At 43.8% G+C, this 16,737-nt stretch overlaps 1 protein-coding gene across 13 annotated transcripts in view; it reads right to left on the minus strand.

Moving 5' to 3' along the window:
- SNAPC4 (small nuclear RNA activating complex polypeptide 4) overlaps positions 1-16,737 on the minus strand; it is a 176,113-nt gene that overhangs the window by 152,712 nt on the left and 6,664 nt on the right. For all 13 annotated transcript variants that reach the window (XM_085894805.1, XM_085894806.1, XM_085894804.1 and 10 more), the window contains 2 exons: positions 8,717-8,830; positions 8,381-8,459 (listed from right to left, as the gene is read on the minus strand). In XM_085894805.1, the coding sequence (XP_085750931.1) occupies positions 8,381-8,459; positions 8,717-8,830 (193 nt within the window). The remainder of the gene's footprint in view (positions 1-8,380; positions 8,460-8,716; positions 8,831-16,737) is intronic.

Here is a 16,737-nt window from a genome sequence, read left to right on the forward strand (position 1 = left end):
GGCCTCCACCCGTGTTAAATTGTAGTGATTCTGATTATTACCTCTGCCACCGAAAGTTGAAGGAGGCGATGTTTTCACCCCTGCCTGTCAGTTTCTTTGTCTGTCTGTGTGCGGGATATCTCAAAAAGTTGTGGACGAACTCAGATGAAATTTGGTGGGCAAGTTGGGTGTGTGACAAGGATGAACTGATTAGATTTTGCTGAAGATCCAGATCCAGCTACAACAATTTTTTCAGTCATACTTCACCACTGAGAGATAGGGCCAAAAACTATATATAGCACGATATCTCAAAGAGCTGTGGATAGATTCGGACAAAACTTGGTAGACATGCTGGGTGTGGGAAAAGGACAAATTGATTCAATTTTGGTGAATATCAAGAATTCTTTAATTTTTTAAGTGATCCTTCACCATTGCAAGAAAGGGCTAAAATAAATATATAGCATGATCTCTCAAAAATGTATTGGGCCTTGTATGTTCTATTGGATCAGGCATTGCGTGGCAGAGCTATGCGCTCTATCGACTGCCCTTCTCGCTTCAGTATAAAATCAGCTGTTCCTGTCAGTTTCCTCTGCTCGCTAGTGCATTTCACAGCAAAGACTCAACCATGAAAACCAAGAAGCTATCAAAAGACCTCTGGGATAAAGTTGTGGAAAGGCACAGACCAGTGGATAGGTATAAAAATATTTCAAAGGCCTTAAATATCCCTTGGGGCACAGTCAAGACAATCATGAAGGGGAAGATGTATGGTACCACCAAGAACCTGCCTAATCAGGCAGTCCCTCCAAACTGGATGAACAAGCAAGGAGACAGATCAGAGAGGCCACCAAGAGACCAATGGCAACTTGGAAAGAGCTACAGGCATTTATGGCAAAGACTGGTCAATGTGTACATGTGACAACAATATCCCAAGCACTCCACAAGTCTGGCCTGGATGGTAGGATGGCAAGAAAAAAAAGCCCACCTTGAGTCCCATTTGAGGGATGTAAAAAAAACACTACAGAGATTCTGAAGCTATGTGGAAAAACGTTTTGTTGTCTGACGAAACCGAGATGGAACTTTTTGGCCTTAATGCAAAACGTCATGTTTGGTGCAAACCCAACACAGTATATCACCCAATGAACACCATCCCCACTGTGAAACATGGTGTTGGCAGCATCATGTTATGGGGATGTTTTTCATCAGCAGGGACTGAGGCACTTGTAAGGATAGAAGGGAAAATGGATGGAGCAAAATACAGAACCATCCTCGAGGAAAACCTGCTGCCCTCGACAATAAAGCTGAAATTTGGACGGAAGTTCACCTTTCAGCATGACAACGACCAGAAACACATGGCCAAAGCTACACTGGAGAGGCTAAGGTACAAAAAGGTAAATGTCCTTGAGTGGCACAGTTAGAACCCCGACATAAATCCAATCGAAAATCTGTGCCATGATTTGAAGATTGCTGTCCACCAACGCTCCCCACGCAACTTGACTGAGCTCGAACAGTTTTGTTCAGAAGAATGGGCAAATATTGCCCAATTAAGGTGTGCAAAGTTGGGAGAGACCTATCCCAACAGATTCACAGCTCGGACCACTGCCAAAGGTGCTTCCACCAAGTATTAACTAAGGTGGGTGGCTCACAGCCAGCAGACATGAATATTACTGCCAAGGTAAGTGAATCTCTCTGTGACCTCATCATCCTCGCCACAAACAGGTACAGACAAGATGTCATTAAAAAGCCTGGATCTTAGTTTTGACCCAGGAAACCAGAAATCCCAGTGGCTCCAACTCCTCATTCAGCAACTAGAAAGCCCCCTCATAATGATATCCTGTGTCTCTGAAAAGATGACTGCATCAACTGCGAAATAAAGGCCGGCGACATTCACATTCCCAAACGATGCTCTGCAGCTTCATATCTCCGACATTCTCCCCACAATCCAGTCAATACAAGTGCTGAAAAGTGTGGGGACCAGTAGCAACTGTAAAATGAGTCAGAGATGGACCCACCACACCTCACACCACTCTTCGTACCAAAGTATAGTTCAGAAATCAGATTAATCAGTTTGGTGGCACCCCACAAAGACCAAGAACCCTCCAGAGGGCATCTCGATTCAATGACTGGAACCTTTGTGGAGATCAACATAGGCTGTAAGCAGTCCCTGGCAAAACATTTGCCTGTGTTCGGTGAGGACCTGAAGAGGAAGGATATGATCAATCGTTGACCCCTTTGGTGTAAAGCCCGACTGCTGTGGCCACTGGTGCTCGAGCAGATGGTGGCGAACCCCATGACGAATTATCCCAGCAAAGACCTTGCCCAGCACTGAGAGCAGTGTAGCTGTTGCAGTGTAGTTGTTGCAGTGTAGTTGAGAGCAGCAATTCTGTAGTTGTTGAGGTCCTGATGATCACCCTCCTTTCCTTTCCAGAGAGGGACAAGTCAGTTGGCATGATGCCGGCGATCCAAAATACCTGTGCGTGGTTACAGGGATTAGTGACCATGGTAACACCGGTGTCTTCGAGGGCAAAATGACACAAACTTGCATGAATGCATGGAGAACGCGAGAGGTTAGTCACCGATGCCAGTGTTATGGTGAGTGAGATTTAATAGGGATGAGTGACCGGTGGTCGCATGGGCATCATGAGGTTCGTGTACTTCGCGTGCTTGAGAAATCGTCACACCATGCGCTCATGTCTGTTACGTGTGTGATGATACCACATTTGCAGCCTGCCTTTGTCTCCCCGATAAACCGGGGGAGGCAAAGGCAGGATAAGAGATGCGAAATGTGCTACATGCTGCGAAGATGGGAGGGTGCTCCATTCAACGAGGCGTGTCACGTGATGGAGGTTGTTGTCTCGTGTGCGGCAAAGTCCTGAACATTGTTCGTCGTGTGGGAAACAAGGAATGGTTGTATGCCCTCATCCTTGCTCCATAATTCACGAGTGCAAAGTATGATCCTGGGATATGCTGTGATACCCTCCATCACCCTCATGGAGGCTTTGGCAGCGTGCAGGACGAGTGACGAACATGATCCCAGGACGTACGTCAGCGACTCGTTGCGTCCCTGCGGAGACTCCGGGATAGCCCCAAATGATGTCGTAGATAGGTCATCAGTCCATGCCGCCATTTCCACACAGCCACGTTGATGGTTCTGTGGGAGCAGCAGTACACTGTTGCAAACCGCAACGAGTGCCACGAGTGTGAAATACGAATTGGAATGTGCGAGATTCGAACCAGGTGCCTTCTTTGTCAGGATCTAGAGCCGCTGTGGCAACCCAGAATAGCTGAGGTCCTAGATACCTCTTCTGTCTACACGAACATACCCACACAGTCATGCTGAGCATTCCGTGAGGGTCCGTCCACATAATTGCAAACCACGCCGAGTGCTACGAGTTTCAAATGTGATTTTGAAATGTGACTTTTAAAATGTGAGATTCGAACGGTTGCCTTTGACAGGTTCTGGAGCCACCATGAAAGCACGAGATACCCCAGAATGGCTGAGCTTGTAGACCGGGAACCCCTCTCACCGATGGTACTGGTCTCGACTCACTCTGACATCGGGGTAAGGCTCAGTGAGCCCGCAAACTAGGTGGAAACAGCAATTTTTACGCAATATTCAGATTCCGGGGCCCAGCGGCCGAACCACCAATGTGCAACTTCAAGCCGAACTGTGGTTCGTAAAGGTCGCAAAAACTATTATGTTGTACACGGGACTCGGCTCTACGATTCAAGACCGGTCTGGGCTCTAATCTACTTCGAGCAGTCTGCCGAGCTTCTCAGGATAGAATCCCATATGTGGTATAATCTCTTCAATTTTATGGTAGCAGGAATAAGAAGCCGGTCATTTGGAAAAAAGGTCAGGCTAATGCTAAAGGGTGATTCGCAATCGCTGCCGTGACGACCAGAAAAGACGCGTACGTGACGTGTGCGTGATCATCATGCTGGGGGACGTGGTTATCATGCTGGGGGACGTGGTTATCATGCAGGGGGACGCGGTTATCATGCAGGGGGACGTGGTTAATAGCGGAGGGTGTGGTTACAGGGATTAGTGACCATGGTAACATCGGCGGCTTCGGGGACAAAATGGAAGAAACTTGCGAAAATAATGGACGTGTGAACGAATGCATGGAGAATGTGAGGGGTTAGTTGCCGAGAGAGTGTTACGATGAGTGTGATTTAATATGGATGAGTGACAGATGGAAGAATGCGTGTGGATATGGAAAAGGGGTGTGAATGTAAGGATGAGACGGATGGTCGCAAGTGCGTCACGAGGTTCATGTACTTTGCATGCTCAAGAAATCATCACACGATGTGCCCGCGCCTGTTACGTGTGAGACGATGCTACATTTACCATCTGCCTTTGTCTCCATGGTGAACCGGGGGAGGCAAAGGCAGGATAAGAGATGTGAAATGTGCTCTGTGCAGCGAAGATGGGAAGATGCTCTGTTCAACGAGGTGTGTCACATGATCGAGGTTGTTGTCTCATGTGGGGAAAAGTCCTCAACATTGGTCATAGCGTAGGAGACGAGGAATGCTTGTATGCTCTCAAGCTCACTTCGAAATTCACGAGTGCAAAATCTGATGCCGAGATGTGCTGTCACAGGTGCCTTCTTTGTCAGGATCTGGAGCTGCCGTGATGGTTTTGTGTGAACAGCGCTATATGTAAACTGCACCGAGCACCGTATAACCGCACAGAGCACCGTGAGTTTTGAATGTGATTTTAAAATGTGGTATTAAAGTGCGAGATTCAAACTGGGTGCCTTCTTTGACAGGTTCTAGAGCCGCCTTGGAAGCACCGAGGTACCCCAAAATGGCTAAACTAGTACACTGATAACCCCTCTCGCCAATGGTACCAGTCTCGACTCGCTCCGACGTCGGGGGTGATGCATGGTGAAAATGTGGACAAAGGTTATGTTTTCACTCTTGTGTCTGTTTGTCTGTGAACAGAATATCTCAAAAAGGTGTGGACAGATCTGAACGAAACATTGTGGGCAGGTTGGGTGTGCGACAAGGACAAATTGATTTGACTTTGTTGAAGATCCAGATCCAGGGAGGAGAATTTTTTAATTTCCAAAGTGATTCTTCATAATTGAGAGATAGGGCCAAAAATGAAATACAGCATGATATCTAAAAAAGTTGTGGACGGATGACAAAACTTTGTGGACGATTTAGGTCGGTGACAATAGTGTATGTTGCTATGTAGCAATTCATACAAAGGTCAACTTTTCATATAGAATCTGGAAACGTGTTTTTTCACTTCCTAAGATCACATAGGACTACAAATCAGTTGTTTCCAATTTTTCCAAACATTGCTAATGACAAAAATCCAAGATGGCGGCCAGCAAGTGACGAAAAATCGATAAAAATTTTGATGACAAATTTTGTTTCGTATTTTCAGACAGTGTATGCAGTAGAAGATCTATAATAGACATCATAATCATAATCCCTAACACTCATCAATATGACCACTCTGATATCTTTGCCTGATCCTGCATATTTAGACAATATACGTGTAGTGTCTTTTACATAAAAATTCTCAATTATGTGCTTTTTCTCCATTTGCAGATAAGTCATGGCACACAGCGAAGAACCCCTGGAGAAAAGGGCACGCACAAAAATAAACTATAAACTATGCATAAAGAGTCAGAGCTCCAAACAAGAGCAATTGAAAGAACCACCACAATCTGAGGAACATTCAACGTACGACAAATTCTTGACAGCGGTTCGTTTGAGAGCGAGTTTTGGGAACAGCGAGTTCATTACACTCAGTGAAGAAAAAAATAAATAAATAAATAAATCGGGGACTTGACAGCAGGTGATCTAAGTGACAAGCATGTTGTGTGGCACAGAACATGCTACGCGGCAAGCACCAATAAAGAACATATAAAACGTGATGAAAAGCGATATAAACAAGCCTATGCAACATCCGATGTTGGTCTTCTTCAACGAACCATAGGGAGACCAGCTACCTCGTCGCACCATGGAGAACCTGAAGAACTGTCAGTATCAGGAAGGCACACTCGTTCAAAATCCATAAACTACGATAAAAGTAAGTGCTTTTTCTGCCAAGGCAAAGTTCAAGATGTTTTGCACGAATGCCGGTCAGGAAATATTGGAACTCTGATACATGATATAGTGCAACACTCCAACAACCCAGAGTGGAAAGTTAACTATGCTAATGTCATATCTGACAATAATGCACTGTCACAGGACATTGTGTATCACAAGCAGTGTATAACTGAACAGTGGCAACTTCTGAAGCGTGAGCTCGAGTGTCCTGGAGACAGTCTACCCTCCTCAAATACCCCTACCGGTGGCAATACCGTGAGTCATCTGGGCAATACTGTGCACATATATTCTTGTGATACTGATGTGCTAGTGCTTGCTCTGCGAAGAGTACCTGATCTGAAGCCGGACAGTGTTATCATCATGGGCACTGGAGATGGACGACGAAAAATCAAACTCGAGCCCATCTATGTTGCTCTGGGTGCAGAAAGAGCAGCAGCATTGCCAGGATTGCATGCACTCACTGGTAGTGATACCACTGGTCACATCAAAGGAAAGGGGAAGTAATCATGCTTCAAAGTCTTCATGAAGGCAGGCGAAGATGTTATCTGTGCTCTTGCTGGACTTGGTGTTGGAGTGTACCCATCACCAGGGGTGTTGTCTGGATGTGAAAAGTTGTGTCAGCTGTTCAACTCTGGGTTTGCATCAGCCAAGGCACTGAGGTGGCACATGTTCAAGCAGCTGAAGGGTAACCAAGGTGTGGAGAAGCTACTTCCGACTCAAGGATGTATCACTGAGCATATATTGTGCGCACACCTACAAGCCAACATATGGTTGCAAGACTTAGTAGCTGTACCAATTCTACTGGATCCTGTTACTCTGGGATGGCGACAACTGGAGGACGGCCACTATGTCCCAGTTGTCTCAAAAGTTACAGCAGCACCGGAGGCTGTGGTGGAACTTGTGAAGTGTTCCTGTGTCGCCAGTAAGTGGAGTGGACGGTGCTCTTGTAAGGCACATAATCTAGCCTGTACAGAGCTCTGCAAGTGTGAAGGAGCTGAGGACACATGCAACAATGTCGCAATTGATGAGAATTCAAGCGATGACGAGGAAAATGAGGACTTGGATGACTAAATAATTATATATGCCGAAGCATCTTTGTGTTTTGTATTTGCACATCCATTCAAATTGTATGTTCTCAGTACTACAGAACGTCCTTTTTGTGCATATTTGGCTGTCATCTTTTGGGGGGTTGGTAAATAATGCCTAACTGGGTTAAATTTAGCTGAACAGATATTTTTTATTATCTCTGAATGTGCTATAATGGGTAAAATATGGTGATTTCTCAAATTTTGGATTTTGGTGACTGCTTATGAATAAAAAAATAGGAAGCAGCTGTTTTTGTGTTCACTGTAAACATAGGAAGTGAAAAATTATGTTTCCAGATTCTATATGAAAAGTTGACCAAAATACACAATGACACACTACAAGAACAATCTGATTAAATTTTGGTTAAGGTCCGGAAGCAGATCCAGCCTATCAAAGAGATACCAAACGTAAAATGTTCAGCCAGGTGGAGATATGCGCTCTGCCCGTGCCGTTCTAGTTATCTCGGCCACCGAAGGTGGACGGTGGTTATGTTTTCACCCATGTCTGTTTGTCTGTGAGGACGATATCTCAAAAACTTATGGACGCATTTGGATGAAACTTGGTGAACAGGTTGGGTGTGTGACAAGGACGAATTGTTTAGATATTGGTGAAAATCCAAATCGGAGATTGAAAAAAAAAAAAAAACATTCTAATTGATTCTTCACCACTGAGAAATGGGGCCAAAAAATAAACGATAGAGAGCATGATGTTGTGGACAAGCCGTGACAAAACTAAGATGAGTTGGTTAGGCCAAATAAAAATAATCACCAGTTGATTGTCCCAGCCCGCTTCCTTTTTTGAAGCCGCCTCATTTTTTTTTATTTTGTCAAACATCACGCGAAAATAAATTAATTAATAAAATTAAATTAAATTAAATTAAAATCGCACCCATGGCAGAAGGAAGCTGTGCAGTGAAACTGATGCACCGTTTAAAATGTAGGACCGTAGGACTGATGGTTATTTTCCCAACAAGCTAAACAATAAACTTCAAACTAAACAATAACACAAAAAACAATTTAAAACTTCTTCTGGTCAATTTTGAAAGAAAAGCAGAATTTTGCTAATGCTCAATTATTGTCCAGAGCAACATAAACACCAAAATTTGGCTGAATAGAACAGCATGTTGTATTGCAAGAGAGGTGGGTGCAATCATACAAAACATTTTCTCCTGAAAATCCTCACTTCATTATTTTTAACTGGGGCGAGTGTCCATTATTGGAAACACCTTGAAGGTATGCACTGAACTTACATTTCTGCAAGGTGTATTCCTTGAAGGTTTTGGAACCCATCGATGCTTTCTCCAGAGTCTCTGGATTTGGAGGAGGTCCCTGTTAAAAGAAAATTAAGGAGAGAATTCAAAGACAAAGTGCATTTTCAGTTGATCACTGAAGTCAATAGTGGACAGCCTGATTTGTGTGCACATCATCTTCGAGCAACATCAGGAAAGTATCAAGCTGAAAAAAGAAGCGCAAAAATAATTTATTCCACTGGATAGTCGGTGCAATTTTGAAGATCTTCAAATTACCAACAGTTACGTTTTAGAGTTTTTGTATACATGCATATTTGTGACTGATGATTTACATACCTCTCCGGTTTGTGGATCCTGGAAATAAGATCTCTGGAAAAAGCCCATTGGATGAAGTTTCGTTTTTTCACTTGAAGATGGTACATCTTCTGCCATTTCCTTCTCAATAGCTTCCTGAAAATCATCAGAAAAATAAGGAGTGTTCCCTTTCGAGCAGAAATATAAACCAAAACAAGGACTTCCCGACCCGATAAATGCACAATGGCATTGAACGCCACAAGCGCGTGCGTAAATCCTCGGTCTTTAAAATAGACACGAATGAGCGCTGCGACAGCTACCTTGAAATGCCATGATGCATTAATCAGGTCGGAAAGGCCATATTTCGGTTAATGTTATACCCAACCACAAACCCACCTCCTTGTTGGTGAGGCAGTAAAACAGAGGCAATGTTCTCGTTTGGCAGAATTACATAATTGCTCACAGATCGTATCGTTTCAGCTGTTATGGTACATGAACTGTGCATTACCAAGCTGTTTCAACACACATTTTATATATATATATATATATATATATATATATATATATATATATATATATATATATATATATATATATATATATGTATATATGTATATATATATATATATATATATATATATATATATATATATATATATGTATATGTGTATATATATATATGTGTATATATATATATATATATTGTACATTTGGAATGCACACATATCCACCAATATAGGAGGCTGAATGTGCTGACAAAATTATGCATAAAATCAACATAATAAAAAATAACTAAAACAACATTCATCTGAGCTTAGGCACAAAGTTCATGAATACCAAAGGTGAATCATAGTAATCAAGTGTGCCTCAATAAATATGTTTTCAATTTAAGCTTACACAATGTGAGGCTGGTGGATGTATCTTATTCATTAAGTAGGGTGTTCCACAGAGGGGCTGCTGTTGTGAATGCTCTGTCTCCCCATGTTCTCTTGGACCTCGGCACTACAAGCCTCACATCATCGGATGATGTCAATCCATATCCCTCGACATATCGACACATGAAATCAGAGCCATATCCCCAGACATATCGCGTGCTTTTGACACGGTCTGGCACCTTGCCCTGCTCACCAAACTCTTTTCGTATGGTATCCAAGGGCATTTCCACTCATGGCTCAGAGACTTCCTCTCCTGTCGCAGCAGACGTGTGGCCCAAAATGGAGTTCCTGAAGGCAGCGTTATGGGCCCTGTTCTTTTTCTGGTTTTCATCAATGATCTCTCTGACACTTTGGAAAATCCTCTTCATCTCTTTGCTGATGATGCCACCCTCTGCTGCACCATCTGTCATCCCTCAGGCCGGCAAGCAGCAGCTTCTTCACTCTCTACAGATCTGGGTAAAATCACGAACTGGTCCAACACATGGAACATGTCTTTCAATCCAGACAAATCTCACACTCTCACTATGTCTCTCCGAAAGGACCGTTTGGACCCCCCCCCCCAAATCTACTTTCTTAACAATCCTCTGGAAGAAGTCCTTTTATTCAAGCTTCTGGGTCTCACCATCTGTCATGATCTTTCCTGGGAAAGCCATATTTCCAACCTGGCATCCAAAGCCAGTCGCCGACTCCTTCCTCGGCCCACCTGAGCTCCTGACCACAAACAAAGCTTTCGTCTGCAGCATGATGGAGTACTGCTCTCCCCTCTCGGGTGGTACTCCCGCATCTCACTTTTCTCAGCTTCACGCTGTGGAAACTAAGGCATTTCGGATCATTGGTATCTCCCGCGATGAGGCTGAGTCTTTAGGCCTCTCGCTTTCTCACCGCAGGCAGGTCCGTGATCTTTCTGTCTTCTACAGTCTCCTCTCCGGTCTCGCCCCCCCATGCTCTGTCTGTGATTTGTCCCCCCCATATTTCCGCAGGGCGCTCATGGTCCGCCAACAACTCCCTTCTGGTAAAACTACCAAAATCACGAATCACTGCTCACCTTCACTCGTTAATTCCTCTTTTTTCCCCATCTTTGGAATAAACTCCCTCACACTGTTCAATCCCATACTTCCCTCCAGGCCTTCAAAACAGCTATTCACCACCACCTCTTAGCTTCCCTCATCCAAATTCTTGATGTTTTCTTCCCCCGATAATCCACCCCAAACCCACCTCCTTCAAATTCTCTGCTTTCCTTCCTGAAAGTCCATGTAATGTCCATCTTGTATACCCCGTGTTCCCTGCCCCATCCCTCTCCCTTCCGCAGATTTCCTAATGTCTCTGTTCCCCACCTTTTTGTCCTTCCCACTCCCACCCCTCTTGTCTCATGCACCCCTTGCTGTACGTTAACCCTCATATGAGCCTCGACAAGGTATACAAAATATATATATATATATATATATATATATATATATATATATATATATATATATATATATATATATATATATATATATATATATATATATATATCCACTGCAAGATGGTGTACGGGTCACGATGAGCGAGAGTCGCCCACCAATTGCCAAAAAAGTGATCAGCAGTACTTTGTCAATAAGTCTGTTCAACAGCAAGCCAGTGTAATTGTGATTTTGTGTAATTGTGGTAATGTAGAATAACTTCATTGAGTTGACTGGACTGGACGAACCACTGCATTCTGCACTTTCTGCAGTCTTTGAATCTGGCATTTTGGAAGGCCCTCGAGTAAAGAGTGCAGATATCCAGTTGAGATGTAATTAAGGCATGAACAAATTGTTCAGTGGCCCGTAGTGTTAAGTATTGTCGAACAGATTGAGGACTATGAAGGCTGCAGTAAGTTACTTTCACACAGCTTGACACGTGAAACTCCATTGTCATTTTGGAGTCGAAGATCACTCCCAGACTCCTTGCCCAATCGACTGGTGCAATGCAAGTGTTACCGATGTAAATGTGGGGAAAAATGACTTCAGCAAGCTGTTGCATTAAGCCTAAAAGAAGGAACTCAGTCTTTGAATCATTGAGTTTTAAATTGCTGTGATTCATCCAGTCCAGGATAAGACTGAAAAAGCTTCAACTTGTGCGATCCATTTGTCAACTTCCTCTTGTGCTGGTGGACATGAGAAATACAATTGTCATCTGGATATGAATGCAAGCTGATAATGTGTGGTGACTTCAATTGTCATCGTGCCAGTTGGCTGGATGTGGGTACCTCCCTCACCTGCCACAGCACTTCAGTGACTCAATCGATCAACTTCCCGACCCGGATCTCAACCAATGGTACTCTATTTCTTATGGATCTGATTTTTAAATATTTCCCTGAAAATATCTGCTGTACTTCCTCCACTCCAATTGGTTCATCTGACCACATGCTTGTCAAAGTAGACATCTCTCTGGCTATTAGAAAACCACCTCAGCACCGTCAAGTCTGGCATTTCACTTCGACCGACTGGGAAGGTCTCCAAGCAGTCATCAAACTTCTGTACTCGTCTCCCATCTATAATATCTCTGACATCAACTCATCCTGGGAATTCTTTCAAAGAATCTGTCTGTCTGTCTGTCTGTCTGTCTCTCTCTCACACAGATTTATCCCCTCACATATTCAGTTGTCATACCCTTCCTCCCACCCAGGGACACTGAAGCTTGTGGCGATGCAGTTGTCCTGAAACAACTTGCCTTCGCCTCATGGAAAGCAAATCCCACTGAAGGCAATCTCAGTTCCTTCCACAAAGTTCAGAACAAGTGTGTCTACCCTCAGGAGAGCCAGAAAACATCTTTCTAATCTCAAGTCTGAACTCTCAAACCTGCCACCCTCCTCCAAATCCTGGAGGTGTCTACTTAAATACGTTTCTGGAAAATGTACCCCTCCATCCCCTCACTTACGCAAAATGGCCACACAGCTGACACTGCACATGAAAGGCTGAATGCCTAAACTCAGTGTTTGCTTCTAAATCTTGTGTTCCAAACCCATCGCTTTCTGTACCCACCTTACCCAGTCACACCCAGCTGTTCCAGGACTCGGTGTCCTTTTCTCCTGACAAGGTGGAAAGCTTGCTGTCAAATCTTCAATCAGATTCTGCAACTGGTCCAGATGGAATCAGCCCACATGTCCTACAAACCTGCTCGTCAACTCTTGCTCACCGTCTCATTTTCTCAAGGTCATGTGCCATCAGCTTGGAAATCAGCAAACAATGCTGCTCTGCATAAAAAAGGTGAAAAAACAGATCCTTGCAATTACAGACCAATCAGTCTTCTCCCAATCATCAGCAAGGTTAGGGAATCAATCATCGCTTCAGACATTAAATCCTTCCTCTTCTCCAATGGCTTGATTTCCGATCATCAATTTGGTTTCAGCCAAGGTCACTCCTCCCTGGATATGCTGCTTCTGCTCTCCCAACAATGGATGGAGGTCCTCAATGCCAGACATGAAATCAGAGCCATATCCCGAGACAAATCGAGTGCTTTCGATACGGTCTGCCACCCTGCCATACTCACCAAACTCTCTTCCTATGGTATCCAAGGCCATCTCCACTCATGGCTCGCATACAACGTGGGGTTCTCTCATCCCCTCTTCCTGTCCAGGCTGGGGTTCCTCAAGGCAATGTTCTGGGCCCTGTACTCTTTCTGGATTTTATCAATGATCTCTCCAACTCTGGAAAATCCTCTATCTCTTTACTGTTGACTCCACCCTCTGCCACACCATCTGTCATCCCTCAGATCGGCAAGCAGCAGTCTCTTCACTCTTTGCAGATCTGGATAAAATCACAAGCTGGTCCAACACTTGGAACATGTCTTTCAATCCCGACAAATCTCACTCTCTCACTACATCTCTCCGAAAGGACTGTCTGGAAACCCCGCGTCTCTTCCCCCCCCCCCCACCCCACCCCGTTTAACCCCATCCACTTTCTCAACAATCCTCTTGAGGAAGTCCTCTCATTCAAGCTTCTCAGTCTCACGATCTGCCATGATCTTTCCTGGGAAAGCCACATTTCCAAGCTGGCCTCCAAAGCCAGTCGCCGAGCATCCTCCGTCATGCAAAGTCCTTCCTCGTCCCACCTGAGCCCCTGACCATGTACAAAGCTTTTGTCCACAGCCTGATGGAGTGCTCCCGCCTCTCACCTTTCTCGGCTTCACGCTGTGGAAACTAAAGCATTTAGGATCATTGGTATCTCTCGCGATGATGCCGAGTCTTTGGGCCTCTCACTCTCTCACCGCAGGCAGGTCGGTGGTCGTTCTGTCTTCTACCGTCACCTCTCCGGTCTCTCCCCCCCCCCCTCCCCTGCTCTGTCTGGGATATGTCTACCTCATATTCCCGCAGCGCGCTCAAGGTCCGCCAGCAACCCCCTTCTGGTAAAACTACCAAAATCAAGAGTCTCTGCTCACCTTCACTCTTTCATTCCTCTATTTACCCACCTTTGAAACAAACTCCACACTCTATTCAATTCCACTCTTCCCCACAGGTCTTCAAAACAGCTGTTCACCGGATCTCGGATCTGCAAAGACTTCTGTCTTGGTGACTCCCCCATCCAAAACCAGGATCTTTTCTATCCCCATTAATCAACCCCAAACCCACCTCCTTCAAATTTTTGTTTTCCTTTCTGAAAGTCCCTGTCGTGTCTATCTTGTTTACCCCATGTACACCGCCCCATCCCTCTCCATTCCACAGGACTCCTAAGGTCTCTATTCCCCACTGTTTTGTCCTTCCCTCTCCCTCCCCTCATCTCCTGCTCCCCCCCCCGCCCTGCTGTGCGTTCTGTGTGTAAACTCTCACACGAGCCTCGACAATGTATACAAAAAATATTTTAAAATCACATCACGTGCCTTCTGGTTGAATGGTTTGCATTAGCGGCAACAATTGTCAGGGTGGCAGGCAGACAGTTGTTATTTGCTGATTATGCGTTTTTACCGTGTGAGGCATAATCCTTGGTGATGCTCACCATAACAGTCAGGAGGTGCGTCATTATATTACTGTGTGTGTATATGTATTCAAATATATACCTTAATAATTGAATTTCAAAGATTTTAAGCAAAAGCAAGCACTGGTAAGTCTTGCATATATTACTCATCGAATAATATGGTCAATTTCACCAAATATTCCACACACCATCACTTTTACCTGAGCGATTCATCTTTCTGTTGATGTTCAATTCAATGTGACATCACTGATAATGTGTTGGGTAATAGAAATGTCATGTTTGGTTATAAAACCCTTGATGTTATAATGTGTAGCAGAGTTGACATTTGTGGGCAAGCTCTGAATTTTGTGTATGTGGACTGGCAAAAGTGCACAAAAACACATGGGACACTTGCCGGATGCCTTGTACTACTTTTCGTTTTGGTTCATCATTCTGTGAAGTGTAAATTATACTGTACTCTGCAGCAAAGCAAAATGCAGTCCTCCAAACTGACTTTTTCCTCGTGTTTAACCTCACTGTCTTCTTCAAATTTTAAACAAATTGTTGAATCTTTTAATTAAAATATAAACTGTAATGTTCATTTTTATCGCTACATTAACGTCAGAACCAGAAGTGTATGCCAATCAAACTTCGAAGTCTTCTTGCACGTGGACATACGTGGAACCAAACCCTGTTATTCCCATTCGTTTCCATCACATCTGAATCGTGCTTCAGCCATTCACACCGTCTGGTGGAATGTAACCACGTGATCAAGCAGTGATCGACTGTATATATACATCAATTCAATCGGGATATCAAGCTGGCCGTCCTGTCCATTTGTACTCACAGACATTAAAGAGAATCTTTGAAAAAGAGTAGACTATTATTTGCTGGTACCATAGCCAAAATTCCCAATACTTGCATTGTCTTGTGAAATTACTTTTTCATGGTCATCACAGCCTCTTTGATCTATACATGTAATCTTCTTCTTCTTATGTATGGCAGCTTGGCTGTTTTGTTGAAGCGTTATCATTTTGTTGGGGCATGACTATGCCACTGATGCTGTGCCCCTATACCAGTACAATGTTACTCATTTCACCGACCTCAGAAAGATGACAGGCCGAGTCAACCCCACCTGGTGTTAATTCAGCGGCCTACAGACTCAAACTCAAAATGCTAAGATCCCAAGCCAGCCACCCTAACCACCAAGCCAACACCAGGCTTGGCATATTATATGTGTAGTGACACAAAGTGTTTATAGCGAACGAAGTGAGCTTAATATTTAACGCGTGCACGTGAGAGAATAGGAAACAACAACAACAACAACAACAACAACACAATAGCCCTGGCTATTTGGAATCCGTGTCGTTAGCTACGACGTTTTGCTTCCGGTTGTTGTTAAACGCTGTGCAGTGTATAAACACGATTGGGTTTTATTTCTATCTTGTGAATATTACTTAACGCATGCACATGAGAGAATAGGAAACAACAAAAACAACACAATACCCTGCCAATTGTGAATCCGTGTCGTTGCCTATGACGATTTTGCTTCCGTTTTTTTTTTGTTTCCAGTTTTTGGCATGGGGAACAATGCATGCCGGGAGATCATGACCGGAAATGTTTATTTATTCAATTATTTTTTTTCCCAAAGTTAATTTTATACTTCCGAAAGCGATTTTTTTTCATGACAGGAAGCGTTTATTTTGTATTTAACATTACCGGGAATGATTTTGAAACTCTTTCAGGAACTTTTAATTTATTTTATTCTTGACCAGAAGTGATCGTTTATTTATTCAATTATTTTTTTCCCCAAAGTTAATTTCAATAAAGATATCTCCCACATCATCAAAAATATTTTTTTAATCGTGATTTACATTATTTGATCGCTGATCCCAAATCCAGGCCGAAGTAACCGGAAATTGCGTCAAAATCATCAGCTGTGCGGCGCTTACACGTACCACGGTATAGTTGGCAAGTATACAGTTGTGAACAAGTTTTATGTAAAGTCAGAAGCGAATGCAAGAAGAATTCTACGTTCGCTTCTAGGCTTTGCCTATTCCATATTATGGCTGTCCATTAGTCATTGAAACAACGCTCAACAACGTCAAGTGACCTCCTTCTGGAGAGGTGCTCAGTAGTCACCACCACGTTGATGTACAATTATCATCATTTAAGTGCCAACCGAAGAAAGGTCAGCATACAACCTCTGGACACC

Source organism: Eptatretus burgeri, chromosome 9, assembly GCF_056783735.1.
Source record: "Eptatretus burgeri isolate ZD-2024b chromosome 9, Ebu_testis_v1, whole genome shotgun sequence".
Classification (NCBI taxonomy): Eukaryota; Metazoa; Chordata; class Myxini; order Myxiniformes; family Myxinidae; genus Eptatretus; species Eptatretus burgeri.